Source organism: Canariomyces notabilis, assembly GCF_033297395.1.
Source record: "Canariomyces notabilis strain CBS 508.74 unplaced genomic scaffold N656scaffold_34, whole genome shotgun sequence".
Taxonomy (NCBI): domain Eukaryota; kingdom Fungi; phylum Ascomycota; class Sordariomycetes; order Sordariales; family Chaetomiaceae; genus Canariomyces; species Canariomyces notabilis.
Window position 1 is genome coordinate 1,706 of NW_027041856.1, and position 21,030 is coordinate 22,735.

The window sequence follows — 21,030 nt, forward strand, 5'->3', positions numbered from 1 at the left end:
TTTTCCAGCACTACCAGGCGACCTAAGACCCCTATTTTCTTCAAAATTTGGGACCATTTTCCACCCCTATTCCAACGGGCCAAAGCTTCAGCAAGTCAGACCCAGTTAGATCAGTATTTTCCAGCCATTCTCAATGCCAGGAAAGCAGTAAAATCAAGCAATTCGGCTGTATCTGAGCTTCAGAGAGCGAATGAGAGCCCAGGCCTGACCTTCCATTCTGGGTAAATAGTGGGCCACCCTGGGTTTAACGATAACCTGGGAATAACGGTCAGATTCGCTATGACGGACCCGATCGTTATTTGCAGGTTTGACTGTAGGTATAGTTTTCCAGTTAGTAGAAAGATACTATATTCGGCTGTGGTTGGCTTAAAAAATCCACGGGCAAGCGTTAGCGAGCCAACTCCGCTCGTTAGTTTTGCCTTGAGCATCTCCGGGTTGTATGCAACCATCATGGCTACTCTTGTCTACCTACTCTACGCTGGAGGGGCTGCTGCCGTCGTGTGGTGCTGGCTGATAGGGGGTGGGGGTGCTCTCGCCTTAGCACTATCCATCACCGAGATCTCCTCCTCATATCCCACGTCAGGTAAGAGAAGAGGATGTGTTTTACCTGGTACGATGACTCCTGGCCTAACAACCGTCAACTGGTACAGGCGCCATGTACTTTACACTCAAGTACCTGTGTCCGCAAGAATATCTGCCGGTGGTGGCATGGCTCACCGGTATGTTGCTCTTCAAAAATTATCATCATCTTTCACGTCATGTATCTCGAAACCCCGCTAACCAAGACGGAGGGTGGCTCAATCTCGTCGGCACTGTCACCGGAACCTCTTCATCCCAGTATGGAGCTGCCCAAATGCTGCTTGCTGCAGTTTCAATCGGCACAGAATTTCACTACCGACCAACCCAGGGGCACATCACGGGCGTCATGGCAGCCCCCTGTGTCGTTCATGCGCTCATCAACAGCCTGCCCACTGCCTGGCTCAACAAGATCTCAAGTACCTACGCCGTCTTCCACATTGCCGTCCTGATCGCTGCTGCCGCCGCGCTGATCGCATTGCAGGGAGAGAAGCACACGGCTGCCTACGTCTTTTCCTATTTTGAGCCTCTTTCCGGCTGGACACCGCGCGGCTTCTCCTTTTTCTTTGGCTGCCTCAGCGCAGCGTAGATCATGACCAACTGTGACGGCGTGGGACAGTATGGTTGACTCTGGCCAACCGCATTAGCCACCTTGCTCTGCTAATATTGCAACAACCAGTATTGCCGAAGAGACGAAGGATCCGTCCCGGGTTGTTCCCATTGCTATAACATCCGCGTCAGTCTTTACCTACGTTGCGGGATTCCTATATAACGTCGTGCTTGCGTACTGCATGGGGGACCCTAGAGACCTTTTGGCCAGCCCAACCAGTCTGCCCGTGAGGCTGCCCTGTTCCCCAACTTGCAAGGATATGGACCTAACGTGACTGGTTCTCCTCTGCCACAGGTTTCACAGATCTTTTACAATGTCATGGGCGCCGGGCCGGCTGTCTTCTTTACAGTCACCGCCTTCTTCGTCATGAATTTTGTCTGTATTCCCTCGGTGCACGCCGGGTCGCGGACTTTGTGGGCCTCTTCGCGCGACGACATGGTGCCCTTTTCCCGGTACTGGCACCGCGTCCACAAGCGCACCGACACGCCGCTCCACGCCGTCTGGCTGTACACGCTGCTCTGCATCGCCATTAACCTGGTCGGACTCGGCAGTCCCATTCTCATCGCCGCAGTCTTCAACGTCTGCGCCATTGCGCTGAACTGGTCGTACTGCATCCCCATTCTCTGCAAAATGGCGTTCGGCAAGTTCGAGCGCGGGCCGTGGCACCTGGGCAGGTTCAGCACCGCGATCAACGCCTGGGCCGTCGCCTGGAATGCCTTCCTTTCCGCCCTGTTCGTGCTGCCCATCATCCGGCCCGTGACGCCCGAAAACGTGGGTGCTTTTCCGCCGAAGGTAATCCAGCTTTATACTTACCTACAATATCTAATGTCTGTAGATGAACTATGCGTCGGTCGTCCTGGCATTTGTCATTGCCTTCTTAACAACGCATTGGTTGCTGCGAGGGCGAAAACATTACATTGGCTCCCGAACTCAGGTACGCCTTGCCAACGGCGAAGCGGCAGCTCTTGACGAATCGCACCGGGTCGCTGATCAGGAGAGAGTCGAGTCGCCTATGTCGCCCGTGCAAAAAGCCTAGGCGCGTTGACAACGGTCTCCAAGCTTTGCATGATACCTAACAGCTGTACAGAGCCGGGTGCATGCAAGGAAGTGGTGGGCTATCCAACCACATGTACGCCTCTGGCGAACGTTGATAATGACGCCAACTAGTAGCTAGGGGCTGTGGGTGAAAGCGTTGCGCAATATCTGCTGGTAAATATGTACATATTTGTACATTTTCAGTACCTTCTCCTTGGTAAGGTACGTGGTCATATATAGGATGCTGCTGACAAACAGCGATAAGTATTTAGTGCCCCGAAGCTCAATGTGGTATCAAGCTTTGGCGGTATCCCTTAGATTGTTTACTTGCCGTGATGACGACCGACATTTTTCCGTGACTATAGCACCCCGAACCAAAGGCACTGGTATATATGACTCTAGACAGCCAATGGAGCTTGTTGGAGCGGTGTATACAGTAGTCTCACTATAGTTTATATTACTTTATTTTCAACCTCTATACCACAACTATCCCTTTGATGGCTCAGGTGGCTTTTTTGAGTCTTCATTGCCGCCAATGATTGGCATTGTCATCGCTCTTTCCGTTGCAGCCAACTCAGCTAACGGCTTCTGCACCTCCACAGTCTCTCCTCCGTCGGCGAAAGACAACGTTTCATAGAGTAATCCAGGGCTGTGGAGCGCGCCAAAGTAGCTCTAGTAATCCGAACGTCGGTGTGTCAGTGCCAGCCGTACAAAGAGCAATAGAAAGAGGACTTGTGCACATTGATAGCACCTACCCTGGAGGTAATTGGAATCTTCTTGACCCAACCGGTCGCCCTTGCCGAGTCAGCCCACGCAAGCACGACATGCTCTTCATCAGACAGGCTCATAAACGCCATGGCAAACGAGTCCGACTTTGCCGTCAGCTCCTTAGACGACGCGATCCTGCGCACGTCCATGGGGCTCGAGTTGAGATTCGACACTTGGAAGACGTGGCCCTTGTCATTCACCATGACCAGTTCCCTCCCCGAGGGCGAAAAGGCAGCACACTGTATTCGACTGCCGAGTTTGCTCTGCTTGCTGGCGACATCTGTCCTCACCTCACTTCTGTGTCCGTCCTGCGGCTGGATCAACATGGGCGTGCCTGACTGCGTCCACGTGGTTATGCAAACGAGGTTCTCCTCGCCGTTGACACCCGGTCGGAATATCGCAGACGACACGCCGTTATCCTCAGACTCGTGAAGCGGAACGGCGTACCGGCACGAGGCAAGCTCCTGGAAAGTATGAAACGGGAAGCGCCAAGAGTATATCTGTATGAGACCTGTCTTGGGACTTCTAGTGCTGGCAAGCAGGGCCAGCCCGTCATTAGAAAAGGCCAACGTGTCAACGGAAGGGCATGCTTTGCACTCTTGGTGGTAAGGGGCATGGAGCCTATCTTCTCGCGGTTGCTCGATGCTCCTCGCGCTGAAGAAGCGGACTGTAGCATTCTCAAAGCCAACCACCACGTAATTCTCCTCCCTATCAATCGCAATGCTCTTGCACCACAGGGAGGATGATATACGGTACTCAACCGGAGACGCAGATGGCTGCATCAGATTCAAAACTCGCAGCTAGGGGGAGCTCATCAGCGACTGACATGGCGCGGGGGTAGCAATACACGGGCGAAAGCTGCGGAATGGGTGGCGAGAAAGCAACAAAGACTGCGTCCTTACCGTAAGCTTTTGGTCTCTGGTTCCGATAATGTAAGCCAGATGGGTCCTGGCGACGGCTGCGAGGATGCACGTGCTCTCCGGTAAGATGGCTCGTACCATGGTGGGAGGTGACGTCCCCACATCCCATACGTGAATCAGAAGCTGGGTCCAGAACAGAGCGAATGTCGAACTCTGAGAAAGGTGGACGTTTATAATCTTGGAGGACTTTCCTCTCGAGTGTCCTTTCTGTGTACCGAGGAGCCCCGAGAGCGACACCTCCTCGAGCTTCTGGGCCTCCAACGTGGTCGAGGATAGCGAGCTCGAGTCCGCGGCAGGCGGTGCGGTAGTTTTCTTTGAGGTTGTAAACAGCCTCCATTTGGATTTGCCTTTTTCGGGTGCTGTGACCATTGGAATGGTTCGAGGAGTGTGGATTAGATGAGGTTCCTGTGGCGTTACCTGTCTGCGGAAGCCAGGAGTGTCTTGTGAGAATGGCGGCGGCTCAGTAAGAAATGCGGGATCTGAAGGAGCGAAGGTTAAAGTCGACTCCGATTCCTCGGTGGGCTTTCTCTTTGAGTCGAACTGCAAATTGCTCCGAGACTGCTCAGCCCGAAGAGTAGGCGGGGGCTGGTAATAGCCAGGGGATTTTGGGGATAAGGGGCTCGGGAAAGCGGGGCCGGGCAGATCTAGAAATGTCTGGCCTGCGAAAGATGATTGTCCGGGATGGGAGGAAGGAAATACATCAGGCTCACGCGGACGCTCAGCGCCAACGCCGGGCATACTGCTATAGCCAGGAGGAAGCAACCCAGTGCTCTCTGGTTTTGGGGGACCCAATTGGAACTGTGTCGGAAGATGCCGTTCCACATTGATCGTGTCAGCGTCCGGCTGAAGCGGCCCCAACAATTCCCAGGTCTGCCTTGCGATTGGAACTTCACGGGCAAGGGTGATGACCTCCTCACAATATAGGCACTTCGACTGTGGTGGAAGACGATGCTCGGGCTCGGCTTCGGGGTGGGCCTTGCGGAACACGGACATTAGCACACATGGATAACATGATCAATGAACGACAAGGCAGCTTAGTTCAGACAAGCAGGGCTTAAAGTATGGAGAAAGCGGACACACCGGAAGCTTGATGCCCGAGGACCTCAGCTGCGAGGCTCCCATCAAATGGCATTTGGGGCAGTTCACTGCATACAACCCGGGCTGCGAGGGAGTAAAACGGGGGCCAGGGTCATCCTGAAGAATGATGTTCCTGATGACCTGGGAGACGTTGTGCACCAACTCCCGGTCACTGATCCGATGGATAACTTGGCGCTCTCTGAGTCTCGTACAGAGAGCGTCTAGAGCATCTAGTTCAGACTCATCAACGCGAGGGCCACTTGGGTCGTGCCGCGAGAGATCAAGGGTATCTGGGAGCATGATGCGGAACGTGGTGCTGAAGACGGCCACCATGTCCAGCTTGGACAGGTGGGAAGGTATACGCAGGTTATCGAGAGACGTCAGAACAGCATTACGGGCTCGGGCGGAGGAGGCTTGAAGCCGAACATCACGGGTCTCTCTGTTGGCCGAATACTGGATAGACGCGGCGACGACAAACTGCGACACATCTCGGAGCGCAAGGAACTGGGTCAACCAGTTGGCAAAACCGCCGAAGGGCGCAAGCTCGGATATGGAATCGGGCTGCAGGCAGGGAGCAAGGGGGTACTAGGCAATGCGTCAGCTAGTGGCGGGCCAAAATCCGCATGCACGCCCAGGCAGAGGAAATGCCAACAAAGGAGAGCAGCCGGTGTCGCGTACCAGTTCTGTCGTCAAGTTTGGCAGCTCGGTCCTCAGTTTCGGAGGCAGGCCGAGGACGTCAGGATCGGTGTGTAGCTGGTAAGTCACCTCCTTGCACACCTCAAGCAGGAACGACTTGGGTCCCGGGTAGCTGTCAAAGACCTGCTCTAGTAATCCGTGGATGCGCGTGAAGCGGTCGCGGCGGTCCTTTGCGCGCTGGTTGGCGGGAGCCTTGGGATGGAGCGTGAGGACTCGAAGGGCCGAGAGGAGAAACTCTGCCAGGTACTTGTCGCGCAGTTTCTGGTGCTCCCAAAGGCTCTCCCGACCCTCAGTCATAACATGGAGGACGGACTCGACACAGCGCACGGCAACCTCCCAGCTGACAAGGAAGCCAAGGTACCAGCCGACGGGGGCGTTCTCAGCGGGGATGGTCAATCGTTGCAAGTCGAAAACGACTTTGAGCTGAGACAGGAGGGTGATGACGAGGTGCTGGTAGGTGTCCCGGTCATTGGGGCAGGCGTAGATCTTCTCGAGGGAAAAGCGGCCGAGTAGCTCTAGCACGATATCGTCGATGTCGCTGCGGAGCGCCAGGTGTCTCCATGTGTTCGCCAGTCGCGAAAATAGCGACGAGGGCGTCGGGGCGGCCATAGCACGCGACACCGGATCGTGCCCCTGCGATCGGCCGCGGTACTGATGTAGGCACGGTAGTTGCTGGCTGGGGGCGGCGCGCCGGAACCGTGGATATTGGAGTGGGGGCTGGGCACCGGCGTAATCTTGCTCATGAGGTCCCGGTGATGCTTGAGCCGTAGACTTTGCTGTTGCCTATGTCGGTTCCGCTTCTTCTCTCCACTCTCCTTCATAAGGCGCTCACTTGGCTGACAGTGTCATCGACGGTACGGGTATGTATTCGGGTCAGCAAAGGGCTGGAGCAAAACTATATCGGTACTCTATACAGTAAAGTAGCAATGGGCGGTTTGAAGCGAATGTTGGCGCCTGGAAAGCCCAGGAAATCATTCTAGCTTGCGGTCTGGCCGAGAGACGGTTGGATGCGTGTGCCGACGAGCGGCAAGTAGTGCCAGGTTGGAGCAACGGTGAAATTCGCATCCATAATAGACTGGTCCTCCCCCAGAAACCACCCAGCCAGGTTGAGCGGGGGACGCGCAGTTTGGGAGGGGAACCGTTTTATCTGTGTTATGGCCCCTCACAGGGCAGCGCTGCAAAAAAAACCGCCGCGATAGCTTCCAGGTTGCTAGGCCATTCGGCCAACAGTGATTGAAGCTGCAAAGCCCCAGAAGCCTTGTTACGAGAATGGTAAGGGAGTTTGACCGCACAAATCCGTTTCCAGCGGCTGAGCCGTGCAGCAGCATGGATTCGCTCGCATTTGCACGACTGAAATGAGCGCAATCGATGGACCAGAGCGGGAGGTGCCTTCCTTCCAGTTCCTTCGTATGTATTGTACGTTACAGCCTTGGGTGGGCTTTTGCAAGTTGCAACGTTCGGGTGTGGGGCAATCTGGGCGCAGCCTGTGCCAGTTCTCAATGGTTGATTACCGTCCACCGACGGAGGCCAAGAAAGCAATCAAGCTTGGCGCCCAACCTTAAGGTTGCACCGTCACAGTGGGCGCACCAATCGACCCACCCACACACTCCCTCGAATTTCCCCATAAGGCTGGTGGTGAGCATTCCGTCTGGGATTGACCTGGCGTGGCTGTTTGACTCCGGATCAGTCCAGACACTACACATGTAACTTGTATATATGTGCGGGCTGTAAGGTATGCTTCAATCAGTGTCCGGTGCCTACAGAATCCGCTTATAGCTATTCCAGGGCCTTGTTGACTCTCTGCTCACCCAGGATTCATCGTTGCGGCCAGCACCAAGAGTCGCCTTCGAATGGCCTCAAGTAAGCTGATCTGCTGAACAGGCTACCGCCCTCGTTCTTGGGTACGCCACGGAGCAGTGCTGCACTCTTGTCCATGGCTAGCGCTGCCAACTGAAGATGAACCCTTATGAGGCGGACCCCGCCAAAATCCTGGCCCCGGATCTTTACGCTGACGTGCCTCTGTTCGGCCGCTACTCTCCTCGGGAAGATGACCTCCAGCCCAATGCGAAGTATTTCATGTCCACTTCACCCGAGTCACTGGAGTACTGGTCATCTGTGCTTGATCTTTGCGATGCGTCGACCAGGATGGTTGAAGGGCTTGAAGGGGGTCGAGAGGTTTTCGCTCTCGGCAGCATTGTCGTGAAGTCAAGCCACATCACCCGCGATCAACAAGGCAGGCGGTCTAGGCGTGGCCACTCGTTTGGCGATGTGAACGAAGTTGCTGCTTCAAGTCTAGCCAGAGAAGCCATCCCAGATATCCGGATTCCTCGCATTTACTTTGCGGGCAAGGTAAGCCTTCTCCTACAAATGCGGATCAGCATGGGGCTGATAATTTGAGAAGATTAGTGACTGGGATATCATCGTGCAGGAGAGGATACCTGGCGTCGCTCTCAAAGTCGCATGGCAATACCTTTCGATGGCTCAGAAGATGTCCTTCAAAGAGCAGGCCCGCGATATCTTGAGGAGACTGCACAAGATCCAACCGCCGCCTGGCCTTACTTGCCGTTCATATATTGTTCCAGATCCCGATCCTGGTCGCCATAGAGGCATTCAGCAACTGGAATACGACATCATCTTCTCTGCGAAGAATAATGACGCGGATTTTGGGTTCATGCATAATGACCTCAACACGTCCAACATCATCGTCGACAACGACAGGATCGTTGGGCATATCGATTGGGAAATGGCGGGTTTGGGTGGGTGGAAGGCCGCGGCCGAAGTACATGCAAAGATCCGATGTCCCCAGGCCGAGTCCTATGCCCATCTCAACCCGCCCTTGCCTAAAGAGCTGTTGGATGACATCCTGTTCTGGAACGGCCTCTATGATATATAGAGCACCTCGGGGCACCTATAAGCATAGGATTGATCGGTGCGGTTTGCGACCTGTTATATACCACACCAAGAGATCGGTATTATGAGGATTCGCATTGAGGAGGTGTGTCTGAAATCTCGCTGTTTGGTTGGGTGCATTGGCTCTGCTCAGTGCCGTCGAAGGGGCATCGAGCTGACCTTCGAACAAGGTAACTTATTAAGCACACAGTGGTGTCACACTAAGGTCTTGGCATCCCCTCTGCCACCTTCGGGCACTTGCAAACAAATGAATGCTCACACCACACATCACATCCCGTTTCTGGTCAATCATAAAATGCGTTCCGCCGCCTGGTGCACACCTATCCTACCGAGTCCCCGTCCCGACCGTCAAACAATCGACCCGAACCACCGGATCGGGGTCCAGTATGGCAAGCGTAGTGTAAGCCAGTGCCGCAACCGAACTCACCATAATGCTTACCGTACAGTACATAGTCGTCAGTCAGTCCTTCATGATCGGCTCCCGCCCCACTACCTCGGCCTGACGAGTAGTAGCTGGTACTGTACAGTATCGATCATGATTGTTGAAGGCGAGCCTCGTCACATCCTCACATGGTGCTACACTACCCAATCTATCCCTTGCCTACTTTTTCGGCGATGGTTACTCATGTACGACCTTCTGGGATCAATCCCCGGGGCATGACGCTGTGCGCACCCGATAATGCTCCCTGCAATTGGCCTCGAATTTCCAGCATAACTGCACGGTATTAACAACCACGACCAATCATCATGTGCAACATATCTTATCGCTCGCGTAGGCATCAGCCCCGCTAGGATCAAGAACCAAACAACATGGGATGGCATCTCCAATTTCCAATCCGTAAACAGCAAAGGCACGCAACGGGGTACGCCACTGTTCAGTAAGAATACACCCAGATCGATGACTTACAGTGGCTTGTCAACGTTGATTAGGCCCGAAAGTGCCTGGTTCAACCCCTCGGTGGCTTGCAGTTTGCAGTTTGCAGCTTTCGGCGACGCAAGTGCATGGCACTTGACGGCAGGGTCAGGGGCAGGGGTAAGAATGGGGTATCGTTGGCCCGATTGCTACCATCCAATGCCAAGGAGACAATGGGCACTTTGCTGCTCCAAGGAAGATGGCACAGACAGGCCAAGCAAGCAGCCGAGCTGAGGATGGCAGTGAACCGGGACATTTCGAATTGGCTGCCCTGCTGCTATCTGATTAGCTATTATTTTTACCCGGCAGCGATCGCGATGCTGCAGCAGCACAACCTGAAGAAGACTCGCCAGGTGCTGTCGGAAATCATGATGCGTATTTGATGACTGGCTTCCTTCTTTTCCCCAACCTCTGGCGGCCCTTCCCCCCCTTCTGCTGTCGTCTCTCCCCTTGCGGTCCCGTCAGACCTCATCAGGCCGAGCTCGATCATGGACTACGAGAAACCCGAAGCCGTCCACCCACAAATCTTTCCCCACACCGGCCAGCAGAGTCCCCAGCCCGATGGCGAGGCTACGCTGCACAACTTTGACGAATCGTCTCCCGACGACCGGCGCGAGTTCCGTGGAGACAGCTTATGGTATAGTGCTGTGATGGCTACCTAACAAAATGAAGATGGACTTCTAATTCTTTCGTCCACAGGCGAGTGTTGCATGAGCGGCACATCAATGTGAGCAGAAAGGCCCCCTCTAGCCTGCCCAATTTTCCTGCTAATGGGTGGTTCGCATGTTGTTAGATGATTGCATTTTCGGGGTGAGTGCCAGGCTCGATACCAACGAGACTTCTACCCCTGAGTTCATGCTGACAAGTACCTCCCCAACTAGCACAATTGGAAATGGTGCGTTTATGCCCAACATTCCTAGGCGCAAACTATCTGAGCACCGACTTACTCTTGCCTTTGGGCAACGCAGGCTTGTTTCTCGGTTGCGGCAGATCGCTCGCCAGCGCCGGGCCGGGCGGTGCTGTGGTGTGCTATGTGTTGATGGGGATAGGTGAGCGTCCTCACTGGCGAGCATCAGATCCAACTTCGGCATGCTGATGCGGGTTTCTTCCAAACTCAAGTCATATCGTCCGTTATCAGCTGCTTGGGCGAGATGACCGCCCTAATGCCCGTCAACGCCCCTGTCATGGAATTCTCACGTCGCTTCGTCGGCCGCGGCGTCGGATTCGCCGTTGGCTGGGTCTACTGGTTAGAATATACCTTCCGACATCCTCCCACGTCAAGTTATTCCGCATTGTCGCCGTAGCTGACCTGGATGATGCGCAAAGGTTTGCGTACTGCGTCCTCGCTGGCGAGCAGCTGGTTGCTGTGTCGAACGCCATCAAGTTCCGCTACGAAGACGGGACGACGTCACTGGGTTGGGAAACGGGTGAAAGTGTCGACAATGCTGTGTGGATCACTGTCTTCCTGATCATTGTGGTCTTGGTCAACATGCTCCCCGTCCGGGTACGTACGCCGACCGGAGTGATGCCAACGGTTGCAGGCACGTGTCTTCTGCATGTATGGGATGTTGACTCAAGTCTCCCGCAGGTCTTTGGAGAGCTCGAGTACGTGTTCGGTTGCTTCAAGCTGATGTTCATCACGATGCTCATCATGGTACGTGCCCCTGACCTCGAGATAGATTACCGGCTTCCCGGTGCGTCGCTGACATCACTGGCAGCTTATGTTCTTCTTGTCTATTATCCAACGTCGGTTATTTCCCCCCAAGTTGCAATCTAGCACATCACTAACATATCGTTTTTGTACAGCCCGTGCCGACGCATACTATTCCGAGCCGCCTGGAACCCGCTGTTTGTCCCCCTCTGCCTTGTGTACTTGAGCATTCTGAGAACTAACCGTCTGAAAGATTGGAACACTCCATACTCGTTCTTCAACCAGGCCTATAGTTCCAAAGACGAGAATAACGAAGTAAAACATGTTATTGAGGGCTCGCTTGGAACGCTACTTGGCATCTGGTGCGTCGATTCCGCTGCATGTTGGGCAATCGTATTGGCGCGCGCAGGAAACCCCCCTCGTACTGACTCAGTCGTGGCATGTACAGGACGACATTCACCAGCGTGATGTTCTCCTACGTGGGGATGGATATTGTCGCCGCGACGGCAGCCGAGAGCCGGGCACTTGCCGACGTGGAGGCCATGAAGATGGCAGCCCGGAAGATCAATCTGCGCATTGTCACGCTCTACTCTCTTGCCGTCCTCACAGCGTCCTTCGTCGTTCCCATGGACCACCCCTTCATCAACGGCCATGCAACTTCAGTCAGCGCGCGCTCCGTCTTCATCATTGCTGTCGTCGAGGCCGGCATGCCCAAGCTCGCCCACTTCTTCAATGCTGTCTTTGTCTTTTCGGCCGCCACCTGTGCCGTCAATTCCATGTACATCGCTACTCGCGTCCTGCACACGCTCGCCCTGCGGGGACAGACGGGCCCCGAGTTTATCACGAGGCGCTTGCGGCAATGTCGCTCCGGCGTGCCGGTACGGTCCGTCCTGGCCACGGGGCTTATCATGATGGTGGCATATATGGGACGCTACGGTGCAGTTGGTGCGGTGAGTGCCTACTATGACGGAAATCTCACCTCGTTCTTGTTCGCCCTGGCTAACGAAGCTCGACAGAGACTGGACGAACTTGCAAACAACTGTACAGTGTCATGCCTTGTCGTCTACGCCACCATCTGTGCGACATATCTCTTCTTCTCCAGAACGTTAGTTCTCGCAACTCCCCCTAAGTGCCCGGCACCCAAGCGTCCAGCTGACAGAATCTGTCTGTACTTGTAGGCTCGAAGATGCCAAACTATACGGAAATGCCTCCGAATCCCAAGCTGCAAGCTACGACCGGGACAACCCGCTGTATCCCTACAAGTCCCATGGCCAGTGGCTAAAAGCATGCTTCGGTCTGGTGGCTTGCGTCATCCTGATCCTCTTTAACGGTGTCGGGGCGTTTATCGACCCTTTCAATGTGCGCAAGTTCGTATCCGCATACATCAGCGTAAGTCTCTCGCGCCAGAACCTGCCTACTTTAGGGGCGTTTTGTACTCCAAGGCCAAATGGGGGCTGACTGCGTCCAACCAATGTAGCTACCCGTTTTCTTGCTGCTCATCCTGGGCTACAACCTTCGTAAGCACAGATTACGCTTCTCCGACTGGTGGGCCGACAAGTCGGGCGACTTGAGCAACACTGTGCAGGCAACGAGCCTGAAGCGGAAGGGAAGGCTCGAGTTCCCAGAGCACGGGATTACGAGGGAAAATTGGCTGACCTTTGTTGAGTGGGTTTGGGTGTGGTTGAAGTAGGGGCATTCTTTACTGCAATATTGTATCTGTTTTTCTAGTTGCTTCCTGGCGCCACCTGTCATGATACCCGTTTCGTTGTAGCTAGGTACCCAGCTCTCTTTTCCAAGTATGTGCCTTATAACTGTGCTCCTGGCCTGCAGATCAGCATACGACCCGGGACCGGCAAGCTGCGCGCCTCCGCCACCATTGATCGGACACCACTCGCATCTGCCGCGTCCCGTGTGTAGAAAGGCAGTGTCTGGCGGCGTCCCGACGGCCTTGCAACGCGGGAATGATATAATCCTAAGCCTGGATAGCTGGTATAGGGTGTATGTACAGGCAGCTCACTCGGTATGACTTCAACTGAGGGCTGGCTAAAGTTATATCATGTCCTGTTACAGCTCTCCGGCCGGTGTTCTGGCCTTCAATTACAACAAAATATAAAAATCAGACAGAACCACAGACCACCAAGGGTGCGGTGTTAGAAGGCTTCAAGCCAGAATCACGAGAACACTCTCTGTCCGAGCAAATAAACCTATATAGTACTGTCCAATCCAGGAGGGGATCTGGCTACGGAGAGCCCACTCTGATCGCATGACAGTATCATCTACTATGTTCATACCCCGGGAAGTCCGCCACAACAACATATCGTATGCCTAGGAACATGAAGACCCCTGAGGCGGTGTGTATCGCAACCAAGAATACCTAATCGGATTGATGGCTTTGATACTCATGACATGTGTTCTAGTCACCAGCCTTGTCACGACACCTCCCTACCTGGTAATCCACCAATGATATAGGAAGCATACTTGCGTAGGATAGTTTTCTAGGCCAGCATAACTAAACAGATTTAAATGTGCCCAGAATGCCACACACGACAAACATGTAGGCTGCTGTTGAACTACCTGCTGATGGCTGCGAGATGGAATAAAGAGTCTCGCATCCTTAAGGACGGGCCACCGCAGCTGACTGACAAACTTAGACATGGATACCGGCTTGTATTCCGACTACCCCATCCTGCAGGTTCCGAAAGAACACTGGGGCGAGCAGTATCACCGCACTCAGCTGTTTCTAACACAAAGCGGAATAAAGTAGCATAGGTAACAGATGGCATCTATAGGCACAGGGGCTTAGAAAAACAACATGCCCATATCTAAAATCGGAAACGCCCCAGGATGCACTGTGCCAGCGGAAAGCTCCCAGTTATATACATTATACAGAATGGGTGACGGCTACCCGCACCCTCCTCCCGTTGCTGGCTGTCGCCCTGCTACGCTCCGCCGCCATCGAGACTCAGCCAAAGCGGAATGAACTGCTCTCACAGAAGCATCTTCCGCGGGTCCTCAATGTACTCCTTAACCTTGACCAGGAACTGCACCGCCTCCCTGCCGTCCAGCAGCCGGTGGTCATAAGTGAGGGCGAGGTACATCATGGGGCGGATCTCCACCTTGCCGTTAACGGCGACAGGACGCTCCTTGATGGCGTGGAGGCCGAGGACGGCGGTCTGGGGAAGGTTAATGATGGGGGTGCCCATCAGGGAGCCGAAGACACCTCCGTTGCTGATTGTGAAGGTGCCACCGGCCATGTCCTCAATCGTGAGCTTGCCGTCGCGAGCCTGTGGTCCGTTGTCAGCAGCCAAAACAAAACAGGGCTCACTTGTCACAGGCCCTGCGGAGACATACCTTCTTGCCCATGTCGGCGATGGCCTGCTCGATGCCGATCATGTCCAACGCCTCAACGTTGCGCACAACCGGGGTCACAAGGCCCTTCTCGGTGGCAACGGCCACGCTGATATCAACATAGTCCCTGTACACAATGGTGTCGCCCCCGTTGGGCCCCTCAATCGACGCGTTGACGATGGGGAGGTCGCGCATGGCGAGCACGCAGGCGCGCGAGAAGGCGCTCATGAAACCCAGTTTGACGCCCGTCTTCTTGAGCACCTCGTCCTTGTACTTGTTGCGGAACTCCATGAGCGCCGACATGTCGACCTCATTGAAGGTGGTCAGTGACGCGGCCGTGTTCTGCGACTGCTTGAGGCGCTCGGCGATGCGGAGGCGCATCCGGTTCATCTTGACCTGTAACGCGGATCAGCACGGCACGCGTGGGCCGAAAGAAGGGCACTTAAGGCTCACCCTTCGCTCCTCCCGGCTGCCAATGCCCATGCTGGGGCCCGTTGGGATCGTGTCGGTAGAGGCCTTTGCGGGCTTGCTCTCCTGCTTTGGCGCAGAGGGTGCCTCCTTCACTGGAGCGGGCGGCGGAGCCGGTTTGGACTCTTGGGGCTTGGGTTCGGGGGCCGCCTGCTTTTCTGGTGCAGGCTCCTTGGGCGCTTCTTTGGGAGGCTCTTTTTGCTCCGCCTCGGCCGGCTTGTCGCCCGATGGTGTGCGTGGTTCGCCGCCGAGCTCGATGCGCAGCAGATCTTGGCCAACGGTCACAGTGTCCTCCTCATTGACCAAAAACTCCTTTATAGTGCCCGCTTCCGGCGCGTTCACGGCTACGTCAATCTGGCATACCACGGCGCGTCAGCCCAGAATGCGTGACCATGGTGTTGCGAAACGCAGGCGCCCGTTACCTTATCGGTCTCAATGGTCGCAATCTCTTCGTCCTGCTCAACAAAATCGCCAACAGCCTTGTTCCACTGCTTCAATGTGCCCTCGGTGATTGACTCGGCCATCGTTGGCACCTTGATGACTTTGTCGGCGTAGGTTCGTACATGCTGAAACTGCAAGGGAAGCTGCCGCAGCGCTGAGCTTGTGTTGTAAAGCGACAGTTTAGGAGCGGCGCGCGCCGCGAGACGAAGGCCTCGATAAAGCATTTTGGCTCGGTCTTCAGAGATGGGGTATGGGTGTTGAGGGAATTCGTGGTCGAGTCGGAAATGCTCGGCACCAGGATCTGCAGAAGCGTAAAACGGTCAAGAGCAACAAACCACTTGCGGATCCAGCAACAGGGGATGATGAATCAACGCGGGCAATCAATCAATTGACTCTCCAAACAAAAAAAGTCAATTAGGAATTCGGATACAGATGGAAGACCGGCAAGGGACAAGAAAAGTTAATGATGCTGTGGATTCGTCGAGGGGGTGAGGTATTCTCAAATCCAGCTGCCCTGGGAAAAATCATAACGACAGCAGACCGATTCCCAGCCTGAAATGCCTGGGATTGGGAACGGCACTGGACATCGCGGTCTCTGTTCCAGTCATCCGGGTGCCTCAGCCTGCCAAGGCCAGGACATTCTCGGTACTTGTACTTTACAGCCATTACATATGGTAGCTGGGCAATAGAACTGAGCCAGAAAGTAGTGGACGAGTAAGGTATCTGGAAGTACTGGTACTTTGTGACGTACAAGACTGGATCCATTCCTCGGCAGCTAAGGTGCCTGGAGGACCAAAGCTGATCCGCTCCGCCGTAGCTTCCAGTTGGATCCGTGCGACATTTTGGCAAACCAAACGCCGCACCCGCAGCACGCTGTCAAGCAAAGCTTCAACCGAAGCTATCCAATCCACTTCGCCAATTGACGAGTCGAAACGGACCGAGTACGACAACGTCGCAAAACCCATCCATTATTCCGCCCGAGTTCAATACAGCCCTCGCTCGACCTTCCATCGGTCTCCTAAGATTGCGGATCTGGGCTAAACCCCAAGGGCGAGGGACGCGCCACAAACAACAGCCATCGACGACCACCATGTCGACAAGACAGGCTGCACTGTCAGTATAACGACCTAGCACGCCTGCGGCCAATGCCCGTAGCCGGCGCTCCGGACACTGAGGACTGACGCCCTTTTGCTGCCAGGTCTCTCTATCGCCGGTCGTTGAAGCTTGCGCTGGACTGGGCCGTGCATCGGGACCTCTGGCGCGGCCAGGCACTCTATATCCGCTCATTGTTCGAGAAGAACCGGGATGTTACCGATCCCAGATTACAGCGGGTTCGTAGTAGCAACCCCTTTCTAGTTGAGGAATGACGGAGCTCGGGCGAGGGTGGACGAGAACTGCTGACCGCATGGTGTGCGAATTCTTTACTGCAGGCGCTGCTGAAGGAGACAGAGAAGCTCTTGGAGAAGTGGAAGCATCCTGATCCATACTGCCACCCGACTGCGCCTGGAGGTACGATATGCCATGAGTGGAACATACGGCACCGAATATCTGGGGCTAACATTCTGGCGTAGGATCCAAGTACGAGAGAAACCTGCCGGTTCACAATGTGGATCGTGAGTGCAGCCCATCGCCATCACCATCACCTTTGCCCTCTCTACGCTCGCGAGCTGACTCTTCACCTCCTTGCAGCTCCCCCGCCGCTCAAGTTCTGATGGGATGGGTGCCCGGAGATGGTGCTTGGTGGTTGCATGATAGATTTAGTCATTTTGGGAATTGGAGCCATCGACAACACGTATATTGCGCCGATCGTGATTAAATCATGTTGTGAGTTAAAGTTGCGCGTCTCGATGATTCGGAGACCACATTCGGAGACCAGATTTCCTGATGATGTCTTGGGAATTGAAAACCGGGTTACACTGTACATATGACCAATGCAAGAAGATGGCACAAAATGCTGATGTTCACAAGGTATTCTCATTCATAACCATGACCATGCCCATCATGGATTAATGTACAACCCAAACGCGAGTAAAAGCAACCGATGACCCCTGACCGTGACCCTAATATCATGAACCCAATGTGCCGACCGGAAAAAAGCAAACGAAGAAAGCTCCAAATTAAAACTCCTGCGACGGGTTCTTGCCGGTCTTGCCTGTCTTCTTGGGAAGCAGGTCTGAAGTGATGTCAGTAAGATGTGATCAAAGGTTACACATCTGAGAACTTACTCTGGTGAATGTTGGGGAGCACACCACCCTGGGCGATGGTGACGTGCCCGAGGAGCTTGTTCAGCTCCTCATCGTTCCGGATGGCGAGCTGGAGGTGGCGAGGGATGATACGTGTCTTCTTGTTGTCACGGGCAGCATTGCCAGCGAGTTCGAGGATTTCAGCGGCGAGGTATTCAAGCACAGCGGCCAGGTAGACGGGAGCACCGGCACCGACACGCTGCGCGTAGTTGCCCTTCCGGAGCAGACGGTGGACACGGCCGACAGGGAAAGCCAGACCAGCCTTGGATGACCGACTAGAAACACCACTGGGTTAGCCCACTGTTTTTGACGATGTAAACGCGTCCGAAACGCGACGAGAATCCAAGACCCGAATCGCCATCAGGGATACTTACGATTGCGCGTTCTTGGAACCGCTAGCCTTGCCACCGGACTTGCCGCCGCCAGTCATTTTGATTGATTTTGTTGTGGGAAAAAAGTGTGGATATTAATGTGATTGAGATGTGGGAGAAAGACTCGAAGTCTGAGATGCGTCGGTCGATGGAAGAGCAGAAGTTTGATGATGGAAAATGTGATGGAGCGGAAGAAGTTCAGAGCTGGCGGGGGATGGGTGAGTTAAGTAGTTTTCGCGTAAGGGTGCAAGATCACGGATCACTCGCGCCGTTCTGTCAGTGTTGATCGGGGCGTGTGGAGCTAATCCCAAAACGGCGATTGCAGGGGCTGTTATTGCGCGTGGTAAGAAAAAAAGGCAGATAAAACAGCATGCCTTGTTATTGGCGAGTTTTCTTCCACTCCCGCACTTCACCCGGCAGTCTTGTTTAAATCAGGCCCCGCCCCAGAGCGAAGGGAAGAACGACCAACAAATCGAACCATGGTGCCTGTCCCTGCCTGACAGACTGTTGCCACATTTTTCAACTATTCTACGCGTCGCACCTACCTGATCTTTTCCCGCTGCCTGATCCCATTTTCTGTGTTGTGCCGCAAAGGACAAGCAAATCACTTCGCTCATCTTAGATCTCACTTCGCAACCTGTCTTTCCCTCTAGTCGATAGGGTCCGGTGACTGATCCGATTCACGACCTGTGCCTGCCTTGCTTTCAAGCAGCTTGATCGAGCTCGCTGGACTGATCGGGCATCGTTTGCCTACCCCGGCACCCGTCACAGGCAATTTGATCTAGTTTGGTCTCTTTTGACCTGTTTTGCCTGCCTCATATAGGCCCATTATATCGCCAAATTTCCTGTCGGGTTTGGGCTGTCATCTGTGACGAGGTCTACTCCCGAATGACCTTCACTTTCGGCTCAGACTTGCTTTGAAAGCATAGGTTTGGTTCTGAAAGGTCCTCGATCTTTTTGATGAGGCTGAAAGGTACTTGGGGACCTCGGAGGCCCAAATTTGGACGGACATGTGCCATCCAGCTCCGGTGCCAGTTCCAACCTAGATATAGTCTCAGAAAGCCGATCTTATACCTCAATGCTCCATCCAGACCATCTGAAACCCGTGTCCGAGTCTCCGGGCCCGGCAACTCTTAGCGGATCCCAAGTGAATTAGATACTTTGCGGCTCTTCCCGTAGTGACAACATCATCCACATTTGTCATCCGCCATCAAGGTGTGAGTGGCTCTTCCCCAGATATCGGGGAGCAAATGGATGCAGCTGAGCTCCAACGGGCCAATCACATGGGGATAGCTGAGCTGGAGGCGGTACTGCGTAAGGCTGATGATCTCGAGGGCACGTTTCGGAGTGCGTTGCCGATCTACACTACCCTGGGAGTACCCATCGGTACTATGTACGGCATTTGATATCTCCAGTTCAGATACATACCGACTTGACTTACCCGAGTTACGTATGTATAGCATGCTGTGAGACAAAGGTCTCCCCCATGTCCACTGCAATCTAGCATTTTATTAAGTACATAATCGAGTGCAAGTCTGCCTTCTTCTTGGTGTACCTTTCCGAGGCCATGCTCCGCCTGAGACTGTCCAGAGCTGGACTGCCCCATGCCTGTCAATGGACGACTGCTCTTGCGGGATCACGAGCATTGGAGAAAGATTCTTGAGCTGACTGGACTTGAGCTCTACAATGGATAGGGGTGTGTGTACTGTGTATTCTTCTGGCGGATCAGAATCCTGATGTAAGTTGCAACTTACCCTCAAGATGCTGGCAAATATGGAGGGGCATGCTCAGACTTACGTAGCTTGACTAACACTGATACAAAATTCCGATTTGGGTTCTGTGTTTTGGCGCTCGGGCCATCGCGTCACCTTGTTACTTTTCTTTGTGCTGTAATTTTTGGCCAAATCACGTCGCAGGGCGGGAGTGTCTCCACTTTTTGCGCGGTCGGCCCCAAGATCAATCGTCAAATCAGCAGGACCATCTTGTCTGGCGCGTCCAGATACAAAAAGGCCATCCCCCCTCGCCAACCGCAATTCTTCTTCCATCAACAACTTTCTCTCCGCAACCATCAAAGCTTCCATTCTTAACGTCGGATTCCATCTCTGACCCACGAGTCGCATCGCATTTTTTCGTCGTCAATCCCCATTTCAAATCGCAAAAATGCCTCCCAAAGCCGCCGACAAGAAGCCCGCCTCCAAGGCCCCGGCAACTGCCTCCAAGGCTCCCGAGAAGAAGGATGCCGGCAAGAAGACCGCGCCCTCTGGCGACAAGAAGAAGCGCACCAAGGCGCGTAAGGAGACCTACTCAAGCTACATCTACAAGGGTGAGTTCCCAAATTTCCTGGCCCATTCCGGCAGAGCCAAGTCGCGTCGCGACGCCTATTTTGCCGCACTGCACCATTATCCACCAAAGGTAGCTAACACCTGTTGCAGTCCTGAAGCAGGTCCACCCCGACACGGGTATCTCCAACCGGGCCATGTCCATCCTCAACTCTTTCGTCAACGGTGAGTTTCCCATTTTGGATCCTCATCCATGGCCTTTTCAAATCTGAACCCCATTTTCTGACTCCACTCTTCAGACATCTTCGAGCGTGTCGCGACCGAGGCATCCAAGCTCGCTGCCTACAACAAGAAGTCAACCATCTCGTCTCGTGAGATCCAGACCTCAGTCCGCCTCATCCTGCCGGGTGAACTGGCCAAGCACGCCGTCTCTGAGGGTACTAAGGCCGTGACCAAGTACTCCTCGAGCACGAAATAAAAGTGTGCTGGTCTGGTTTTTTCTCGCTTTTTCCTCTCTAGGGCATATGGTTGGCTTGGCATTTGGGAGTCATGACGAGGCTGGCCCAAGGCACACATGCCCCCTTGGAGTCTCTTAATGCAACGCGTTACGGATGGTCTGCTTTTTACGGGGGCAAATGTTTTTTCACGGTTTACGGGGTTTGCGGTTGTACAATACATGCCTTGATATCAGGGTTTCGGGCGAAATGAACTCGTGCATATGATT

General features: G+C 54.2%; 9 protein-coding genes across 9 annotated transcripts; 6 read left to right on the forward strand and 3 right to left on the reverse strand.

Moving 5' to 3' along the window:
• Positions 1-450: 450 nt before the first annotated feature.
• On the forward strand, positions 451-2,222 carry N656DRAFT_801990 (amino acid transporter; the record flags this gene model as incomplete). Its single annotated transcript, XM_064818195.1, has 6 exons — positions 451-583; positions 651-719; positions 792-1,161; positions 1,256-1,412; positions 1,481-1,957; positions 2,022-2,222. 6 exons carry the CDS (start codon positions 451-453, stop codon positions 2,220-2,222), a joined length of 1,407 nt encoding a protein of 468 aa, XP_064665700.1.
• A 485-nt stretch (positions 2,223-2,707) lies between these two features.
• On the reverse strand, positions 2,708-6,291 carry N656DRAFT_718479 (uncharacterized protein; the record flags this gene model as incomplete). Its single annotated transcript, XM_064812284.1, has 5 exons — positions 2,708-2,893; positions 2,977-3,789; positions 3,892-4,884; positions 4,990-5,571; positions 5,665-6,291. The coding sequence occupies 5 exons, from the start codon at positions 6,289-6,291 to the stop codon at positions 2,708-2,710; spliced, it is 3,201 nt and encodes a 1,066-aa protein (XP_064665701.1).
• Positions 6,292-7,463: 1,172 nt separating this feature from the next.
• N656DRAFT_784409 (uncharacterized protein) lies at positions 7,464-8,715 on the forward strand. Its single transcript, XM_064816164.1, has 2 exons — positions 7,464-8,031; positions 8,084-8,715. The coding sequence occupies exons 1-2, from the start codon at positions 7,639-7,641 to the stop codon at positions 8,573-8,575; spliced, it is 885 nt and encodes a 294-aa protein (XP_064665702.1). The 5' UTR covers positions 7,464-7,638; the 3' UTR covers positions 8,576-8,715.
• On the forward strand, positions 8,431-9,423 carry N656DRAFT_440455 (uncharacterized protein). The gene has a single exon (XM_064809663.1). It carries the CDS (start codon positions 8,657-8,659, stop codon positions 9,251-9,253), a length of 597 nt encoding a protein of 198 aa, XP_064665703.1. The 5' UTR covers positions 8,431-8,656; the 3' UTR covers positions 9,254-9,423.
• Positions 9,424-9,681: 258 nt separating this feature from the next.
• On the forward strand, positions 9,682-13,248 carry N656DRAFT_784411 (amino acid transporter-like protein). The gene is made up of 15 exons (XM_064816165.1): positions 9,682-10,142; positions 10,205-10,232; positions 10,299-10,315; positions 10,387-10,400; positions 10,474-10,554; positions 10,625-10,751; positions 10,832-11,009; positions 11,094-11,159; positions 11,224-11,251; positions 11,312-11,353; positions 11,410-11,518; positions 11,605-12,106; positions 12,173-12,261; positions 12,335-12,545; positions 12,634-13,248. The coding sequence occupies exons 1-15, from the start codon at positions 9,994-9,996 to the stop codon at positions 12,844-12,846; spliced, it is 1,854 nt and encodes a 617-aa protein (XP_064665704.1). The 5' UTR covers positions 9,682-9,993; the 3' UTR covers positions 12,847-13,248.
• A 545-nt stretch (positions 13,249-13,793) lies between these two features.
• N656DRAFT_784412 (dihydrolipoamide succinyltransferase) lies at positions 13,794-16,137 on the reverse strand. Its single transcript, XM_064816166.1, has 4 exons — positions 15,395-16,137; positions 14,958-15,326; positions 14,508-14,900; positions 13,794-14,440 (listed from the first exon to the last, which is right to left on the reverse strand). The coding sequence occupies exons 1-4, from the start codon at positions 15,635-15,637 to the stop codon at positions 14,144-14,146; spliced, it is 1,302 nt and encodes a 433-aa protein (XP_064665705.1). The 5' UTR covers positions 15,638-16,137; the 3' UTR covers positions 13,794-14,143.
• Positions 16,138-16,401: 264 nt separating this feature from the next.
• On the forward strand, positions 16,402-17,417 carry N656DRAFT_784413 (uncharacterized protein). Its single transcript, XM_064816167.1, has 5 exons — positions 16,402-16,526; positions 16,612-16,744; positions 16,844-16,922; positions 16,985-17,026; positions 17,103-17,417. Exons 1-5 carry the CDS (start codon positions 16,504-16,506, stop codon positions 17,123-17,125), a joined length of 300 nt encoding a protein of 99 aa, XP_064665706.1. The 5' UTR covers positions 16,402-16,503; the 3' UTR covers positions 17,126-17,417.
• An 86-nt stretch (positions 17,418-17,503) lies between these two features.
• Positions 17,504-18,458, reverse strand: N656DRAFT_784415 (histone-fold-containing protein). Its single transcript, XM_064816168.1, has 3 exons — positions 18,031-18,458; positions 17,639-17,931; positions 17,504-17,586 (listed from the first exon to the last, which is right to left on the reverse strand). The coding sequence occupies exons 1-3, from the start codon at positions 18,084-18,086 to the stop codon at positions 17,531-17,533; spliced, it is 405 nt and encodes a 134-aa protein (XP_064665707.1). The 5' UTR covers positions 18,087-18,458; the 3' UTR covers positions 17,504-17,530.
• A 1,635-nt stretch (positions 18,459-20,093) lies between these two features.
• N656DRAFT_848783 (histone H2B-like protein) lies at positions 20,094-20,784 on the forward strand (the record flags this gene model as incomplete). The annotated part of the gene is made up of 3 exons (XM_064819311.1): positions 20,094-20,350; positions 20,460-20,531; positions 20,606-20,784. Exons 1-3 carry the CDS (start codon positions 20,188-20,190, stop codon positions 20,782-20,784), a joined length of 414 nt encoding a protein of 137 aa, XP_064665708.1. The 5' UTR covers positions 20,094-20,187.
• Between the last annotated feature and the right edge of the window lie 246 nt (positions 20,785-21,030).